The sequence below is a fragment of the Benincasa hispida genome, chromosome 2, assembly GCF_009727055.1.
Source record: "Benincasa hispida cultivar B227 chromosome 2, ASM972705v1, whole genome shotgun sequence".
In the NCBI taxonomy this organism is placed as follows: domain Eukaryota; kingdom Viridiplantae; phylum Streptophyta; class Magnoliopsida; order Cucurbitales; family Cucurbitaceae; genus Benincasa; species Benincasa hispida.
In genome coordinates, this window is record NC_052350.1 from 28,598,793 (window position 1) to 28,618,231 (window position 19,439).

Genomic DNA, 19,439 nt, shown 5'->3' on the forward strand with positions numbered 1-19,439 from the left:
CAATCTCTGAGAATGGAGCTCAAATGAAGTAATATACAAACCCATCTCTGAGAATCAATTTTCACCATTTTATTCTATCATTGAATTTATCTCAGCATTGCCTATTGAGAGAATTTATCATTATTTTCTCAAAATTTTGGTTATTTGTTTGTATGTAAATCATGTTAGATGAAAGTCCATTCTCGAGTGTGGTAACTTGCATAAACTAAACCTTTGTTTTTAGTTTAATTTTATAAAAGATGGGTTTGAACATTTTACCTTACAGATATGTAACATCTCGAGTTAGTTCAAAGTATACTAATTAATGTAACATAGCATCCATTAATGATAGTTCTTATGGTTAAATTAAATTAAAACCTTTTTAACAACGTATGTATTGAGAAATGTTGAGGATTGGGATGATTGCATAGGATTAATTAGACTAAGCTTATCCTGATTGTGTAAAGAGCATTAATCATGGCCGCTCTCTCCTTCAATCTCGCTCTCTCCTATAGTCTCGCTCTCTTCTACAATCTCGCTCTCTCCTACAATCTCGCTCTCTCTCTACAATCTGCTTCACCCACTTATCTTCCTTGTCGAGGTTGAATTTCGACTTATGTATGTCAAGACTATACAAAATTAGCGAGATTCCCTTCTAGAGCAAGATCCTCATCACAAAATTAGGCGAAGATTTCCATGTATGTCGAAACTTCAACCCTCGATAACCCTAAAGTGTTTCTATTGTTTGTCGAAACTTCAACCCTCGACAACCCTAATTTACGTATTGTTTCCAAGTTTTTGTTTGTTTGTCGAGTTCTCAACGTTCGACCTCTACATTAGTCGAATCCTCAACCCTCGACTTTTAGCCTCGAACTCCCAAAACAACAATATTTCTCCAATAAGTTTCAAACAACAATATTTCTCTAATAAATTTTGAAAATAACAATATTAATATTAAAGGTCTCTCATATTCATACTGTAAATTTATATAAATATTAGTGGGCTCCACTTTATTATTAGTGGACTCCACTTTATTTACGGTGACATAACATAATAATAAAAAAAAAAAGAAAAATTCTCCGGAACTAAATGGATTTTCCCCAACTAGATTAAGCATTATCTCCGCCAGTCCCTTGTTTGGTGGCGCATCATCGCTAGGAGAAGCACTTCCCACGGTGTCTCTCTCTCTTACATTCCGTGTTTTCGTTGTTGATGTCTTTTTGTTTTTTTTTGGCAAAATTTCAAAACCCATAGCAGTTTTGGCATTAACAGCGTCTTTGCCTGCCTCAGTTACGAGACAAATTCTCACTCAACGCATCTTCATTTTCCTGATACCCTCTCCCTTACAAATTCTCAAAACAAAATTTCAGCCATTAAACTATTTTACTTGGAAAGTGGCTTCAATTTTATAGAGTTGAGCTCCCGGAAGCTCATTCTATCCTTCTTTTGTTCTTCGTTTTACAATTATGGCTTCTGGGATTCCTTTTCCTCCTGTTTCCTTCACAGGGAAGCATGGGAACTGTTGCAATTTTAGACTTCCTGCTTGTAATTCGGTGGTTCTTCTCAAGGGTAAAAAGTTTTTGGTTAGATCCTCCTTGGACAAAGATGTTTCTGATATGAGTGTTAATGGTAAGTTCTAATTTATTTTATTTATTCTTATTATTTTTGAGGGCGAATTGTGCTTATCTTTCTTTCACCTAGGAGCATATGGTCGATTGCAGTACACTGTTTTTGAAGTAACAATTGGGCTGTTCATGCTAACTGCTGAAAATTTTATGAAATTCAGATTGGGGTTGAACAAGAAAAATTGAAGTTAGACGTTTAGTCATTTAATTGTGTAGGTTTTTAGTATAATCAAGTTAATGGCTTACCTTACAGCTCCAAAAGGATTATTTCCCCCTGAACCTGAACGTTATCGGGGACCCAAATTGAAAGTTGCTATTATTGGAGCTGGGCTTGCAGGGATGTCCACCGCTGTTGAGCTTTTGGATCAAGGCCATGAGGTTCGGTTTATCACCTAGCCTTTCACTGTTTTCTTCAGTACCTTGTATTAGATGACCCCGAAACTATACAGTATCTTAATAGTAACTACTGCTTCATAGCAAGGGTGAGTTCGCAAAGGTCTAAGAGGTCATGAGTTCAATACATGGTGGCCACCTACCTAGGATTTAATATTCTATGAGCTTCTTTGACATCCAAATATTGTAGGGTCAGGCGGGCTATCCCGTGGGATTAGTCGAGGTGCATGTAACCTGGCCTGGACACTCACGAATATAAAAAAAGATACAAACTTTTCTTGTATAAGTAATTTTTGGAAGAGACTCTATTTGTTCTCTTAAAACCTCTCTTAAGTATTTCTTTCCAGTTTCTTTTTATTAATTATGGGCATGTTTGGATTGATTAGGGAAAAAAATGTTTTTCAAAAAATTCATTTTTATTTAAACACTTTTGATAAAATCGAGTTAAAATACACTTCAAAAGTCCTTTTTAGTGGTTGCTAGATACTTCAATTTTTTTTCCAAAATGACTTATTTTCAAAATTAAACACTTCAAAAGTTAATTCAAACGCACTCTACATATTGTAAGAATTTTGATGATTATTGTTAGACTTATCCTTCTAAAAGTCTCTCCAAACGCACCCATCTGGGTATAAATGTTTACTTCTTAATTTAGCATTTTCGAAAAGTGAACAAAAGACGAACTATCTATGGTTTTCATTTTTCAACTGATTATGCAATTCAATAATGACACACAGTGTCTTTTATGATTTCAGGTTGATATATATGAATCAAGGACCTTCATTGGTGGGAAAGTGGGATCATTTGTTGATAAACGTGGAAACCATATTGAAATGGGGCTACATGTGTTCTTTGGTTGTTACAACAATCTTTTTCGTTTAATGAAAAAGGTGAAGACTGTTTGCCTTATTGATAAACAAATATCACATTCAAATATTTAACGTTCTTTTTCCATCTTAAACATTGGCTTAAACATTGGCTTAACATATATATTTTTTTAATCAATGAATGAATGAATTAATTTTTTTTTTTACAAGAAATGAATATTTTCATTGAATATATGGAAAGAGACTAATGTTCAAGGATACAAACTCCAAAACGGAATAATAAGAGAAAATTGCTAGAAACTAAATGTGTCAAGCCTGGGCATTACGGTCTCATTGAAGTTCTATGTACTCTCTGGTTGGAGGCTTTATGGCCTTGTATAATGCTTAACTAGAGATTAGTAATTTCTGCGTACTAAGAAAGTACAAATTATATTAGTTTTCATTTGGGTTTCATCTGGAATGTCACTGGGTCCTGATTCCATGTTCCACCCAATGATATTCCAGTGGTTCATATGCATCATACAATGATTTGTAGTCTGTAAACGTTCTTTGTGACTCATGATGGATGATTTAACAATTCAAGACACCTCTGTTGGGTAAAGGTCAAGAATGAATGGTAAAGTTGTTTTCAAATAATGAACATACATGTTGTAGATTTTGCATTGTATGATATTTATTTGTCCATCTAGTAGTAGAACTTGAAATTAGAACTGGCTGTTTAGTACCAATGGCTGTTTCTATAACATATTTAGCGGCATTTTCTCCAGCTTGTTGCCAGTGATATTAGATGCACTTTTTCTTACTGACAATCTTATTTTATATTATAATTCAAGACCGAGCCAATTGTACATATAATCTGATAATTGTTTGAGATTAGGTTGGCGCAGAGAAAAATCTACTTGTGAAGGATCATACTCATACGTTTGTAAACAAGGGAGGTGAAATTGGAGGTAGAGTTCATTTCTTATACTTTAATAAAATTCTCTTCAGGTCATGAGTTCAAGTCACCACTTCATCTTATTATAATGCTGGATGGTTTTTGCTTTTGTGGGAATATGAAAACTAGCTTTATTTTTAGTCAATATAGATTTTATTGTGACTTTGTTTCTAATGAAGTTCTACAACATCAGAACTTGATTTCCGCTTTCCTATTGGAGCTCCCATACATGGAATTCGAGCTTTCTTGGCTACAAATCAGCTTGGGGTAATGTTTCTCATTGTCACTAGCCTTCAACATCTTTTTAATTATTAATATCTTTTAGTACAATTTTTACAATGCTATATAGGACTTCTACCTTTCTTTATTAAAGGATTTGCTAGCATTTTTCTTTTTGCTTAACATTGAGAAGGAAAAATATGACAGTGATGACCTCATGTGTCCATGTCTGCATGTTGGGAGATAATTGGACACGCTGGGACACGCAAATTGGCAAAGCAGCCCGTTTTTTCTTTTTTAGTTTCACGTTTAGCCCAGAATTTATTTTCTTAAAATATCTTTTAAATAAAAACAAAACCCTAGAAGTTCACCACTTACTGTACCCACCCACGATCATCAATCTCCACTTCCTTAGCACTAGTGCCTCTCTCTTTGGACAAAATATGCCTACTCAAAGCTTCACCCTCTGCACCATTTTTCTTCTACTGATGAAGATTTTTAAACTCTTCCTCTCTCAAAAAGAACAGCCGAACTTGAAGTAGCTAACTTGTCCTTGGATGAGCCAAATTTAAAGGCAGTGGTTTTCTTTGATCATGGTATAGCAATGGGGTTGACAATTGTGATCAAGATGAAGGCATTAGGGACGTTTGAGATGAGAATTTAAGCTTTTAGTTTCTGAAAGATGTTAATTCTTTCGAGTACTATACATTTGTATTGTAATTTTTTGTTGGATTTAGACAACTAATCTTTTACTATTGTACCTGTTGTTTGTGTATGACTGAAGCACCGTTATGTTTAATATTTATGGTTAATTTATTTGGAAGCATTATCACAAGAATATATACACATATTTTTTTAAAAGTAATGTCCTCGACGTGTCTGTGTCCTGTATTCTTAGAAATTGGCATGTTGCTGTGTCCGTGTCATGTCCATGCTCGTGCTTCCTAGGCGATGGAAGTTGACAGTTTAATCGTCTTTCTGTTATTTTTAGTTTCTTTAATAATGAAATAGATGATCTCATTGCTTCATAGATATTTTTCTGACCCTTTTCCCAAAACAATCGTCAAATGCAGACTTATGATAAAGCAAGAAACGCTTTGGCTCTTGCCTTAAGTCCAGTTGTTAAGGCTCTTGTTGATCCAGATGCTGCAATGAAGGATATCAGAAATTTGGATAGTGTGAGGATGCTCTCTTCTTTTTTCACATGGTTTTTTATTTTCTTACTAAATGAACAAATATCATAAATCTTCATGTATAATATATATATATATATATATTTTGGAAAAAATCATCATCGCTCACTATTAGTTAGCATACTATTCTCTTATAAGAATTCCAAAAAATGCTATAATAAATCATAGGCCGACTTTTAATAATATGTTCATCTGCTTTAATATATATATCTTTTGACGTTTTCATTTCTTTGCCCTCTTTGCCTCTTCATATAGTTGGTCAATTCGCTCCTTGTAGTAGTTGTGGTCTCTTCAACATAAATGTTGGAGTTATCCAAAGGGATATGATTCCAGATGAATTGCTTATAATAGCTCACTGAGGACTATTTTGGTGTATTTGAGCAGTAGTCTCTTTTCATTTACTTAATGAAAAGTTTCATATCCTTTAAAAAGAAAATAACTCAACTCCGTGGAAAGGATGATTCATTCGGATCGACATGAGAGTCCAACTACATTGCATTGCTAGAATCCATATTGTAAATTTGAAAGAGGTTGACCTCCTTTCTTCTCCCATGTTACAATCCTTTTCTCATCAAGCCCCTATTCTCCTCGATCCACATAGACAAAACGGAGGACTGGTGCCAACAGTTCATCACGGATGAAAGGACTCATTGAGCCAAGATCACTATTACTAATTTATTACTAATAGAATAGAAAATAATTGTTTTTTTCTGTATACTTTCCCTGGTTCTGTTGCTACCGTGGGCTTTATGCAATTAGTCGGATCATATAGTTCATTGAATTTGGATATTCATGGTTACAAAGGGCATTCAACTCCATCTCAACCATTTTCCTTCAAGAATGAGAAAGGTTTTTTTTGGGTGTTCATCCGGCTAAGAAAACTATTAAACTATTCTCCAATAATGAAGCGTCATTTTCCAATTTGGAAGAGGAAGAGTTAGAAGTGGATAAGTCAGATACAAGGTTTCAGCCGGAGTTCTCCAAGTCTTAGAATTTGAATTTAGATGTAAATGAACAAATTTTGCCAGCTTTACCTCTTCATTATTCTCGAAGAATTTATTTTACTTTTCAAGTTGGGCAATCTATGGTTATGACATATTAGAAGAAAATTGTGGCAACATTATTGTCTCTTCTTTGCCTTTAGCTAGCTTATAGGAAATTTCTAAAGGTCTTTAAGATTCGAGGATTTTGAATCATTCAACTGTTACTCTTCCAGGTTCATCAATTAATTTTATTATATATTTATTACAATTCATCTGTTAAGTTCAAATTTTGTTGATTATGATAGAGGAGTCGGTGATTAGTTTGTGCAGTAAAGATTTTGACCTAGTAGAATGAGATCGAAAATTTGGTGAGTGAAATGCCAACGGCTGGGATTGCAAGACCCAGTAGAAGCCCATTTTCAAGTCCTGTTTTATTGGTGAAGAAAAAAGATGGTGGGAATTTTGTGTGGATCATAAGGTCAATCAAGCAACTATGACTGACAAGTTCTCAATCCCAGCTATTGAAGAGCTTTTAGATGAGTTACACAAGTCATGAAAGGCATGAAAGGCATGAAAGGCATTACGAGTTTCAGAACTCATGAAAGGCATTATGAGTTTTGGGTGATGCCATTAAGTTTAACCAATGCGCCGACCACCTTTCAGTAACTAATGAATAAGATTTTTAGGTTGTTTATAAGAAGATTCATTCTTGTGTTCTTCCATGACATCCCAGTGTTCAATCCTGATATTTCTACCCACAAGCAACATTTGGGAGTTTCATTTAACGTGGTTCAAGATCGCCAACTATTTTCCAACCGAAAGAAGTGTGCTTTTAGTTAGGGGTGATCATTGAAACCGCTGAAATCGAACCGAATATTAAACCGAATTAATGTGGTTTGGTTCGGTTTCAAATACCAAAACTGATTTGAAATTGAACGAAATCGCTTTTAAATGAATATATTAAAAATATATAATTATATATAATATATTTAATTTATATACAATATATTTATTTCTTTTTAGTTTTTAGGGTTTCAGACTTCACTCTTCACCTTCACTTTCAGTTTTTCATTCGCCGTCAGCCATCCCCATCGAAGTCTCCTCTTTGAAATTGCTCGACCTCCATCCGGCGTCCGCCCTCGTTCTTCCTCGACCTCCGTCGAAGTCTCCTCTCTGACATCGGTTGACCTCCGTCCAACGACCTCCCTCGTCCCTCCTCGACCTCCGTGGAAGTCTCCTCTTTGAAATCGCCACCGAACCGCGGGAAAAAAAAAAGGAACCGCAAAACTGAACCGCATAATGCGGTTCGGTTTGGTTTCAGAAAAAACAATTTCTAAAATTTGCGGTTCGGTTTGGTTTGAGTGTCAAACCAAACCGAACTGTGAACACCCCTACCTTTAGTCAACATAAGAAACAATATTTGGGACATTGGGTTTCAAGTAAAGGGGTGGAGGTATACCGTGCGGGGAGAAAATATGAGCAACGGTGAACTGTCCTTACCTCAGGACGTCTCTGAGTTAAGGGGATTTTTGGGTCTGATAATGTGTCATAGACGATTTGTGGTACACTATTGCAACCTAGTTGCTCCTTTGACAAAATTGCTACACAAAGATTCCTTTGTGTGGTGCAAAGAAGTTGCTTCAACATTCGACCAACTTAAGCAAGCCATGTCCACCTTATTGATTTTTGACGATATCGAGCTGGAACAACATGTTCTTCCTGAATACCTGGATTCAGTGTCGAAGAATTTCCTGTTGCTATTATATAGTATTCATCTCGACTTGGTGATAAAAAAAAGCATCTGCATTTTTTTGATCTCTCATAAATTTCATAAAATGGAGTTTCTAGAGATCCTCGATGACCAATCCTTGCATGAATTGTTGATGATCCAATAAGTCCAACATTAATTCCTTCAGACATGTCAATTGGGCAAATGCGTCATAATGACTAGGATGGATATCTCGATTATGAAAACTAGCAGTTCGCCCTGTCAATCCTCGAACTCTGATCTCCCTTTCATTATTGAAACCGATGCATCAGGAACGGGGCTTGGAGCAGTATTGGTGCAAGGGGGCGAACTGATTGCTTACTTTAGTCAAGCTTAATCTACAAGGGCTCAAGCCAATTCTATCTATGAATGTGAGTTGATGACAGCTGTTTCGTTCAGAAATGGTGCCACTATTTTTTGGGCCGAAAGTTCACGGTATTATTGAATCAAAAGGCTCTCAAGTTTTTAATTGAGCAACGTGAGGTACAACCTCAATTTCAAAAATGGTTGAGCAAGTTATTGGGTTATGATTTTGAGATTTTATATCAATTGAGGTTACAAAATAAGGTTGTGGACACTTTATCTAGAATGCCAACAAAAGTTGAATCTATGATATTATCGAGACCAACTGTGATAGATCTGATTGTGGTACAAAAAGAGGTGGATGGAGATGAGGAGTTACAGAAAATAGTAACTCAAATTTGGCAGGATTCTCTTTCAGTGGCCAAATGCACCTTACATCAAGGAAAATTGTTGTACATAGACCAGTTAATGCTTTCCAAAACTTCCTCTTTAATTCTAGCCTTGTTACACACTTATCATGATTCTGTGATGGGAGGGAATTTGGGATTCCTTTGAACGTATAAGAGGATTACTAGTGAGTTGTATTGGAGGGGCATGAAGGCTGATGTGAAGAAGTATGTGGAGAGTTGTTTCATTTGTTAGCATAATAAGACTGAATCCATCTCCCCTGTAGGGTTGCTTAACCCCTCCCTATTCCCCACAAAGTATGGAAAGATATAACTATGGTTTTGTAGAAGGGTTGCCAAAATCCCAAGGGTATGACATCATTATGGTAGTAGTGGACTGTTTTGAGCAAATATGGTAATTTTGTGCCCTTGTGTCATCCTTATACAACAAAACAAATAGTTGTGATTTTCATCAACGAGATTGTGAGGGTACATGGGTTCCCCCCTCTATAATATCTGATCAAGACAAGATTTTTGTTGGTAACTTTTGGATTGAGTTATTCACTAGCCAAAGGATTGTGTTAAAACGAAGCATCGCTTCTCACCCTCGGAGGGATGGACGGACCAAGAGGGTTAATAGGTGTCTAGAGATGTACCTTGGTGTTATGTAATGGGCAACCTAAGTTATGGGGTAAGTGGTTGCATTGGGCTGAATATTAGTACAACACTACGTACTACACATCCATCAATACTACTTTTAAGGTTTTTTATGGACAACCGGTTCCTCCCTTAGGATAGGCACAAGAAAACAACTAATGACACGGTTGAATTGCAGTTGGTTGCTCAGGATAAAACCCTTGTTGCTCTAAAAAAACATTTAGTGATTGCCCAAAATTATATGCAAAAATTTTATGTTAAAAAAGAAGGGATGATGTGCATCAAGTGGGTGATGAAGTGTGTACTTTGTACTTTTGGAGAATGAATTTCTTATTATTTAATTAAACAAAAGATACATATATATAGGTGAATGAGAAATCCTAATCTAGGATATACACAATTACGATAAAGGGCGACTGCACATATTAACTTAAATATATATTATAATCATCCTCCTCAAGATGGAGCAAATATGTCAATCATGCCCAGCTTGTTGAATAGATAGCTTATTCTTGCTCCATTTACAACTTTGGTAAATATATCTCCCAACTGTTCTCCAGTCTTCACATATCCTGTAGATATTAACCCTTGTATTTTCTCATAAACAAAGTGACAATCTACTTCAATATGTTTAGTTCATTCATGAAACACTAGATTGGATGCAATTGAAGTGCAACTTGATTATCACACTATAATTTAGTTGGCACGGTAATGTTGAATCCCATCTTAGATAAAAGTTGCTGAATCCACACTATTTCACACATAGATTGTGCCATAGCTCTATATTCTGACTTAGCACTTGAACGAGAAACTATATTCTGTTTCTTACTTTTCCATGACACTAGGTTTCCTTCTACAAAAACACAATATCCAGATGTTGATCTCCTATTCTTTCGAGATTCAGCCCAATCAGCATCTGAAAAACATTCAACCCTTGTATGACCATAATCTTTATATAAGATCCCATGTCTAGATGCAACTTTTAGATAACATGGAATTTGTTCTACTGCAACCCAATAATCCACTGTAGGAGAAGACTAACTGACTCACAATACTCATAGAGTAAGCAATATCTGGTCGTGTCATTGTTAAATAGTTTAACTTTCCAACTAATCTTCTATATCACTCAGGGTCTTTAAATAATTCTCCTTCTCTAGCAAGTTGCAAATTTGGTATCATCAGAGTACTACATGGTTTGACTCCTAGTTTTTCAGTCTCGGACAACAAATCAAGTACATATATTCGTTGTGACAAATAATTACCTTTCTGGCTTGTCATTACTTCAATACCCAAGAAATACTTCATTTTCCCAAATCTTGAGATTGACCCTAAAGAAAAGTCTTGAGAAAAGATATACCTGATATATGATTTTCAGTGATTACGATATCATCAACATACACAACAAGCAAAGTAATACCATTCTCAGATCGTTGATAGAATATAGAATGATCAGAAGTACTTTTCTTCATACCAAAACATTTGAGTGTTTGACTAAACTTACCAAACCATGCACGAGGACTTTGTTTCAGTCCATACAAAGATTTTAGAAGGCGATACACCTTATCACTCTCCCCCTGCGCAACAAACCCAAGTGGTTGCTCCATGTAAACTTATTCTTGAAGATCACCATGCAGAAAAGCATTCTTAATTTGGATTTGATGCAAAGGCCAATTATGAGTAGCAACCATGGACAGAAATAGTCGAATGGAAGTTAATTTAGCAACAAGAGAAAATGTATCAGAATAATCAGTCCCATAAACTTGGGTATAACCTTTGGCAATAAGGTGAGCTTTCAACTGAGCCACTGTTCTGTCAGGATTGACTTTTAAAGCAAACATCCATTTATATCCAATAGCCTTCTTGTCGGATGCAGGACTAAATCCTAAGTACCATTATCATTCAAAGCAGTCATCTCCTCAATCATTGTACGACGCCACCCAGAATGAGATAAAACTTCATGAATAGAGTTAGGAATAGAGATGGAATCAAGAAATGTAATAAAGGAATAGGTGGACGAAGACAATCGGTTATACGAAACAAATGAAGAAATAAAGTAAGTACAAGTGCGTTTACCTTTTCGAGGGGCAATGGGTAGATCATCACTCGATTCCGGATTAGACATCGAAGAAGCCATCGGTATAGGACATGTGTCTGAAGGTGGCTGTGGAGGACGCTTGATGTAAACTTGAGTGGCAAGTGGGCAAGAAGGAAGAGACACAGAAGAAGGTTGAGGAGGAGATGATATGGAAGAGGTAATCTCATAGATAAAAAGATCATCCTCCTCTCCTTTACAATGACTTGACGATGAGGGGCTAAAAGGTATATCTTCAAAAAACATGACATCGGGAGAGACAAGATACTTGTTAAGAGTAGGACAATAACAACGATAACCCTTTTGAACATGCGAATAGCCTAAGAAAATGCATTTCAAAGATTTTGGATTTAATTTGGTACGATGTGGATGAATATCCCGAGCAAAACAAACACAACTAAAGATCTTAGGGGCAATAGGAAACAAAGATTTTGCAGGAAAAAGAGTACGATGAGGAATCTCTCAATTGAGGATAGAGAAAGACATTCTATTAATTAGGAAGTAAGCAGTGGACACTGCATCAACCCAAAATTGCTTTGGAACATACATTTGAAAGGATAAGGCGCGAGTTGTTTCAAGGAGGTGTCTGTTCTTTCTCAGCAACTTCATTTTGAGATGAAGTGTCTACACAAGAGGATTGATGAATGATGCTATGATCACATAAGACCCAAGTACATGATAGAAATATTCACTAGCATTATTAGTGCACAAGGTTTTGATAGACATTAAATTGATTTTGGATTTCAGAATGAAAAGCACAAAAATGAGATAATAACTTAGAAAGGTTTTTCATTAAATATAACCAAGTCACACAAGAATAATCGTGAACAAAAATAATAAAGTAACGAAAACCTGTTTGGGACACGACTGGACAAGGATCCCAAATATCATAATGAATTAACTCAAATGGAGTTTTGGCTCGTTTATGAACTCTAGGACTAGAACTAAGACGATGAAATTTAGCAAACTAGCATGAACCACAATTCAAATACAACAAAGAACGAAATTCAAGATAAAGTTTCTTCAACATGGACAAAGAGGGATGACCCAGACAATAGTGAATTGCAAACAGGGATGTAACTTTAGAGCAGACTACAACTTTTGGTATCTAGTGATAAAAAATGTAAAGGTCCCCTGACTCATGTCCTCTACCAATAATCTTCTTCGTCATACGATCCTGAAACAAACAATAACTAGGGAAAAACGAGATACAACAATTAAGGTCGCGTGTAAATTGGCTAACGAAAATTAAATTAAAAGACAATTGAGGAAAATGTAATATAGAGGACAAAGAAAAAGATGGGGTGAGAGGAATGGAGCCAGATCCAAGAATAGAGGAGGTGGATCCATTTGCCAAAGTGATAGATGGGGATGGGGCAGGGGACAGGTGTAGAAAATAAGCTATAATTACTTGTCATAAGAGCGGTGGCACCTGAATCTATGACACACTTGGTAGATGATGTAAGAAGGCATTTCGAATTACTTGTCTCAGCAATGGTGGCAATAGGTTTCGATGAAGAAGATATCTGCAAGGATTCCTGAAATACTTGAAATTTAGCAAAATCGTCAGTAAAGATGGTAACAGACTTTTCGGCCATATCATTGGTGGAAGCTATCTGAGCATGCTGAGATCGTTGAGCCTTGTACAATAATTTTTGACAATCATGTTTCAGATGTCTTGGCTTGCGACAATAGTGACAAACAATCTCTTGAGAATCTGATTTTTGATTATCATAACTAGGCTTCTGAAAATTGTTGGTCATCCTGGGAGTAACCCGAGAGTTATTATTCTGGCTTATAAGAGCACTACTAGGTTAAGAACAAACGAACCAGATTGAGAACTCTCAATACGAAGAACACGACTGAAGGCCTCCTTTAATGACGGAATTTCAGAATCAGAAAGAATCCGTGTTTTAGCCATCCTAAATTCAGGTGAAAGTCCATTAAAAAATATCATAATAGCCCTCTTTTCTTGCTGAGCTTGTTGAATTTTGACATGTGGGCTAAAAGGTAATAATAAATTAAGTTCAGCAGTGTCTTCTTAAGCCTCACAAAGTAGCTTGTAACAGATTTTGCTTTTGTTCGACTCGAAAGAATTGCATACAAACTTCAATCATTCGATGGACGTATTCTTTTCCTAAGTACAAAAATTCTAAGAACTTTAAGAGTTCCTTAACAAAATTACAATGATCTACCAAACCAACAACCTCACTCTCAATGGAATTCTTAGTCTGAAGATAAAGTCGAGCGTCATCACGAAGCCAACCCTTTTTCTTATCATCTTGTGGTGGATTCTCAGTTACATGATCATCCATATCAATACTAAGTAAATAAAAACTGAATCATGTGGCGCCAATCATAGTAATTAGCTCCATTTAACTTATCTTTTGTTATCTTCGATGCTAAGAGAATTACATTGGATACAATCATATGCTTCATCTCCTCCATTAAGAACTAATACACGATCCCATAGGTAGAATTAAACAAATCATAATCGAAAGCAAGGTAAACCAAAGAGTAAAACAACCCCAAATTAGAACAAAATAGTCACAAACCCTAGTAACAAAAAGGTATTTTCCAAACAGCCTCACACTTGAGTAGATGTTGATAGAACCAAAGGCACAGATGGACCAGAAAAGACAACCCGAGACAGACCCAACCGACGGAAGCGGAGAATACTGCTTCACACGCTCCCACGCACCGATGCGTGGTGACAGAGCAGAACCGATCTGGTGGCGTGTGTACCTCGTGCAGCTGTTTCCAGCGAACGGTGAAGGCAGATGGTGGCGGCGCTCCTCCTGAGGTGGACGGTGTCGACAAACGGACACTCGAAGTTGATGACCCAAACTCAAACCCTAACTTTGTGACAGAACAAAGCTGTCATACGAATATTCTAAACCCTAAGCGAATAATGCTCTGATACTATGTACTTTGTACTTTTGGGGAATAAATTTCATATTATATAATTAGACAAAAGATACATATATATAGGTGAATGAGAAACTCTAATCTAAGATATACAAAATTACGATAAAGGGTGACTATACATGTTAATTTAAATATATATTACAACAAAGTGTTCCTCAAACTTCGTCACTATCAACAATGTTATCTTGCTAAGAAACGTTGTGAGAAGTTGTCATCGAGATTCTAGGCCTGTATACCGTGATAGGGAGGATTTACAATGTGGCTTATTGATTGCAATTGCCTCTGGAGGCTTCCATTCATGATGTTTTTCACGTGTATCGATTAAAGAAATTGGTTGGTTCAACTCAACACGTTCAAGCTCTCCCTCCGGAGTTCTCTAATGAATTTGAGTTGCAAGTAAGCCTTGAAGCAGTGATTGGTGTTCATTGGAACTCTGAATTAGCAAAAGAAGAATGGTTGACAGACCAGAAAAAGGGTGTCGAATCCTTCTTCAATTGATCAAACAAAATTTATAATATCGATCTAAAGTTAAACCACTACTACTAAGTAGTTGCTGCTGTGAGAGGTGTGGAGTGTTTTGCTGAGGCTGCAAGGGAGAGAACCAGCACCCTACAATTTGCTGGAGGAGTTTATCTTTTATATTTCTTGGTTCCTACAATTTGCTGGAGGAGTTTATCTTTTATTTCGCATCTTAATTATCTTGATCTCGGAGTCGCCATTGGTCTGCTGACGACCAGGCATTCGGTTGTCAGGATTCCTCTTGATGGAATCGCTGAAGAACTACCATAGAGATTCAAGCACAGTCGGCAACTGCAGAATCCCATTCTTAGCGTAGATGCTTCAATAGACTGACCCCACCAACGATCTTCTGCTGCTCTTGGCCGTCACATCCTCCATGGCCACCATGTAGGTCATTGGCATCGTCATGAAAAAGGCTGGAATTTGAAATGAAAGGGATGTGTGCCAAAGGTTGAGTTGCTGTAATGTAATATATCTTTGTTTAATAATTATAAAAGAAAAAAAAAATCCTATTTTTATGTGTTGGGGAGAAATGTTGATTTCTGCAGTTTTCATCATATTGGCCTGATTGATGTCCTAATATCTTTGATACTCATGATTAGTGATGATATGAAGATAAATTCCATTGCAACCCCATTTTTCTAAATGCTTGCCTTTACAATGATGCAGATAAGCTTTTCAGAGTGGTTCTTGTCTAAAGGTGGCACACGTGCCAGTATCCAGAGAATGTGGGACCCGGTTGCCTATGCTCTTGGATTTATCGATTGTGACAACATCAGTGCCCGCTGTATGCTTACGATCTTCTCATTGTTTGCTACTAAGACTGAGGCTTCTCTATTACGCATGCTGAAAGGTTCTCCGGACGTTTTCTTAAGTGGTCCCATAAGGAAGTATATCACGGACAGAGGGGGCAGGTATATATTACTCTATTTAGGTTTTGATTCAGTACTCATGGCTAGTTTTCTTTGCTGATCATTTTGACTTCATTTTCCGGACTAGAGCAGATTCCATCTAAGGTGGGGATGTAGGGAGGTACTTTATGACAAATTTGCAGATGGAGAAACTTATATTGCAGGACTTGCAATGTCTAAGGTGAAATGCTTCCTTTTGCATATTTTCTGTGATATTCTTTTCCCTGAACGATGCAGAAACGAAATATGATATCATATGGATGGATTTAATTGTCATATAATTTTCAAAACTTAAATATATAACATCTGTTTGGTCAGACATGTCACTTGTTAGACTAGTAAGCTTTATATTCACTATTTCGATTTGTAGGTCTCAATTAGGAATATTATAATGATTGAATTTCAAATTTAGAAAATATAGGCAGAAAGTAAAAATTATTTTAATGCAACACTAGAAAAGTAGGTTGAAAATGGATGTCAAAAATCGGTCAATAATTTTTATCCAAAATATTTCACGGGACTGATATTGAACGCTGATGAACTCTGTTTGTCTCAGGCTACAAATAAGAAAATTGTGAAAGCTGATGCTTATGTAGCAGGTTTGTGCTTGAATACATGTCTTCCATCTTTTTCTTCTTTTTTATTTTAAAAATAAACTATACCTTTATGACAGCATGCGATGTCCCTGGAATCCAAAGGTTGATACCATCACAATGGAGAGAATGGGAGTTCTTTGAGAATATTTATAAGCTAATTGGAGTTCCGGTTGTCACCGTCCAACTTCGGTACAATGGATGGGTGACAGAATTGCAAGATCTAGAACGTTCGAGGTGATTCTCTCAATGATTAATGTGTTCTTGTCTCGTAGACAAAATCAGTAAGGCCGTTCGGATGACATTTTTGTTTCCAATTTCCACTTCTAGAAAATCATTCTTATTTACATTTTCTTTCTAGTAAACAGTATTTTTGTTATTATCAAGATTTCTTTATTCTTTTGGATTGGGCCTATTTCTGTAATTGGGAATGAGTTTCTTTTGTTCTTAACCCTGTTTTTTCTATGCTAAAGCGTTGTTTCTTACCAAAATAATAATAATAATAATAATAATCATCCTAAAGCTGAATTTTTAAAAACTAAAAATTAAATTATTAGATGGTGCAAAAGTTACCATCGTTCTGGTTTAATTAATTATTTTATTTTATGATTATTTTTTTATGTCTCAAGCATTTGTCTTATATAAGAAGCCCATGTATCTTACATTAAAATCATTAGAATACAAATATTTGTTGTATTAGTTCAAGAGTTCAATCTTCATGGATCTTCAACGATTAACTGTAGGCAGTTAAAGCAAGCTGTGGGGTTGGATAATCTGCTTTACACTCCAGATGCAGATTTCTCATGCTTTGCAGATCTAGCGTTAACCTCTCCCGAGGATTACTACATTGAAGGACAGGGATCATTGCTTCAGTAAGACCACTTTTACTATTAACAATGATGTCGGTTATGCTTTCTCTTTATGCTATTATTTTCATTTGTATATACTATGCTTGTGACCACTTACACATCCCACTGTACCAATCAAGGCTGGTAATATTCCTGTGTTTGCTTTCTAAACAGGAAAAATAAACACAAAAAAATATGTGTGGAAACATTATTTGTTTGATGTCATTTTGCATGTTATGTTTTCATTATAAAGTTATTTGAACTTTCAGATGTGTCCTCACGCCCGGGGATCCTTACATGCCATTGCCAAATGATGAGATTATAGCCAGAGTTGCAAAACAGGTGTTACTTTTATTTAGACCCTCTAACAGAAGTATCTCGAATTGCTTTCTCACATAGTATTAGTTATATGGTATTATTATTTAGAGAAGTATTTTTATAGGACTTATAGAAGTACTTTTATATATAGGGTATGTTTTAGGAGTGATTTTTGGATAGCTAGAATCACTTTTGCCATTGTGAAAATTTTTTTATCTCCCAAAAATTGATGCTCGACAAATGTTGAAGTTGATTCTAGGAAAATCTAAAAAATCTCTTATAATTAACTTTTGAACAATGAGTTGAAATGTACTAGTGGGATTAATTGGGAATCACCCCCACACAGTTTTTTTTTTTTATTTTTTTTTATTTTTATTTTATATATATTTTTTCCCAAGTAAATGTTGTCGACTTATGTATTGATATTTTTTAAATAAAAAATGTCTTTTTAATAATTGGGTAATTCTATAATCATTTTTGAAACCAAATATAATAATTAAAGGTCGCTTTTGAACATTTGAAACCAAACATGAATATGATCGTATGAAAATCAATTTTGCAAAATCAATTGTACCTAAATTTCTTTTTTCTAAAATTACAACTTTAACCATTTATGTATTTACGAATGCTTTTGACTTTTTGAAGGATATTTTAAAATTATTTCCAAGTTGGGTGGAAAGCACTGCCAAAAGCACTCTCAGTTGTAGCCAAAATCAGATTTAATTATGTTTCCACGAGCACTTTTCACCGTCTTGTATGTCATTTTGGAATCTCACTCTTAAGTTTTCTTGTTTAGAATTCTTAAACCTTTGATTATATATCCAAATATCGTACGTATTTTTCTCATTCGAAAGCCATGTAAACTCACCCTAAACTGCTTTACTCAAAATAACGACGCTATATATTTTTCCATGTTTTCTTCTCCAAACCTGTGCTATGAATATATTAACTTAACATCATTTGAGATTTGCTCGTTTACATCAGGTCTTGGATTTATTCCCATCATCACAAGGTTTAGAAGTAACATGGTCATCGGTTGTCAAGATTGGACAGTCTCTATATCGCGAGGCACCCGGCAAAGATCCCTTTCGACCAGATCAGAAGACCCCTATTAGAAACTTCTTCCTTGCTGGGTCATACACAAAACAGGTATTTCTACATTTCTTCATTTACTTTCCAACTCCAGAAGGCTAAGTTAAGATGGAAATTTATTCACCTAATCTTATTATAAATTTGAGCCTCTCCTTCAAAGTCCTTTTTAGACATTGGTTATATTATCAGAAATCTGACTTCGTGGCAAAGATCATATGTGAAAAAGACCAAAAGTAATTCCAAAATTTTCTTCTCAATATATTTAGGATTACATAGATAGCATGGAAGGAGCAACTTTGTCAGGGAGGCAAGCTTCTGCATATATATGTGATTCTGGTGAGGAATTGATGATGCTAAGAGAAAAGATTGCTGACATTGAATCTGAAACTGCCAAATTGAGTGATGAGCTAAGTCTAGTTTAGCTCATCTGGATTCAGATTTTATGCTCTAAACGTGAGGCATAATGTAATATCACATCATAGTAAAATCATAATGCTAGGCCAGCTAATTCTCTTGTAATACCACTGGCAGCTCTCTCTCTCTACCTTAATGAAATGGCTGTTCTTGTCTCAGTCTTCAGCTTTTGTAGCAATTATTATAATATTTTTTAGGTTTAAACAGGATGGGGGAGGAGTTTGAATTGGAAAGAACGCATATTGTACACAGTGGAGAGAAGAGTGAAGAACAAGCACATCTCCCTTCTAATCATATAGATAAACTGAAAACAAATAGAAGGGGAGAAAAGAAAAATGGATGGAGAGGGAGAAAAAGGAAGAAGATAATGCATAGAATAAAAAAATTTATTATCATTATATTTTTTAAAAATAATAAGTATACCTATTCAAAAAAATAAAAAAATAAAAAAATA

General features: G+C 35.6%; 1 protein-coding gene across 1 annotated transcript; it reads left to right on the plus strand.

Annotated features, from left to right (window-relative positions):
* The first annotated feature begins 1,105 nt into the window (after positions 1 to 1,105).
* LOC120071290 (zeta-carotene desaturase, chloroplastic/chromoplastic) lies at positions 1,106 to 19,150 on the plus strand. The gene is made up of 14 exons (XM_039023482.1): positions 1,106 to 1,608; positions 1,858 to 1,982; positions 2,753 to 2,887; positions 3,702 to 3,774; positions 3,955 to 4,028; positions 5,054 to 5,158; positions 15,479 to 15,723; positions 15,814 to 15,901; positions 16,277 to 16,319; positions 16,394 to 16,550; positions 17,057 to 17,185; positions 17,431 to 17,503; positions 18,464 to 18,628; positions 18,838 to 19,150. Exons 1-14 carry the CDS (start codon positions 1,446 to 1,448, stop codon positions 18,991 to 18,993), a joined length of 1,731 nt encoding a protein of 576 aa, XP_038879410.1. The 5' UTR covers positions 1,106 to 1,445; the 3' UTR covers positions 18,994 to 19,150.
* The last annotated feature ends 289 nt before the right edge of the window (positions 19,151 to 19,439 follow it).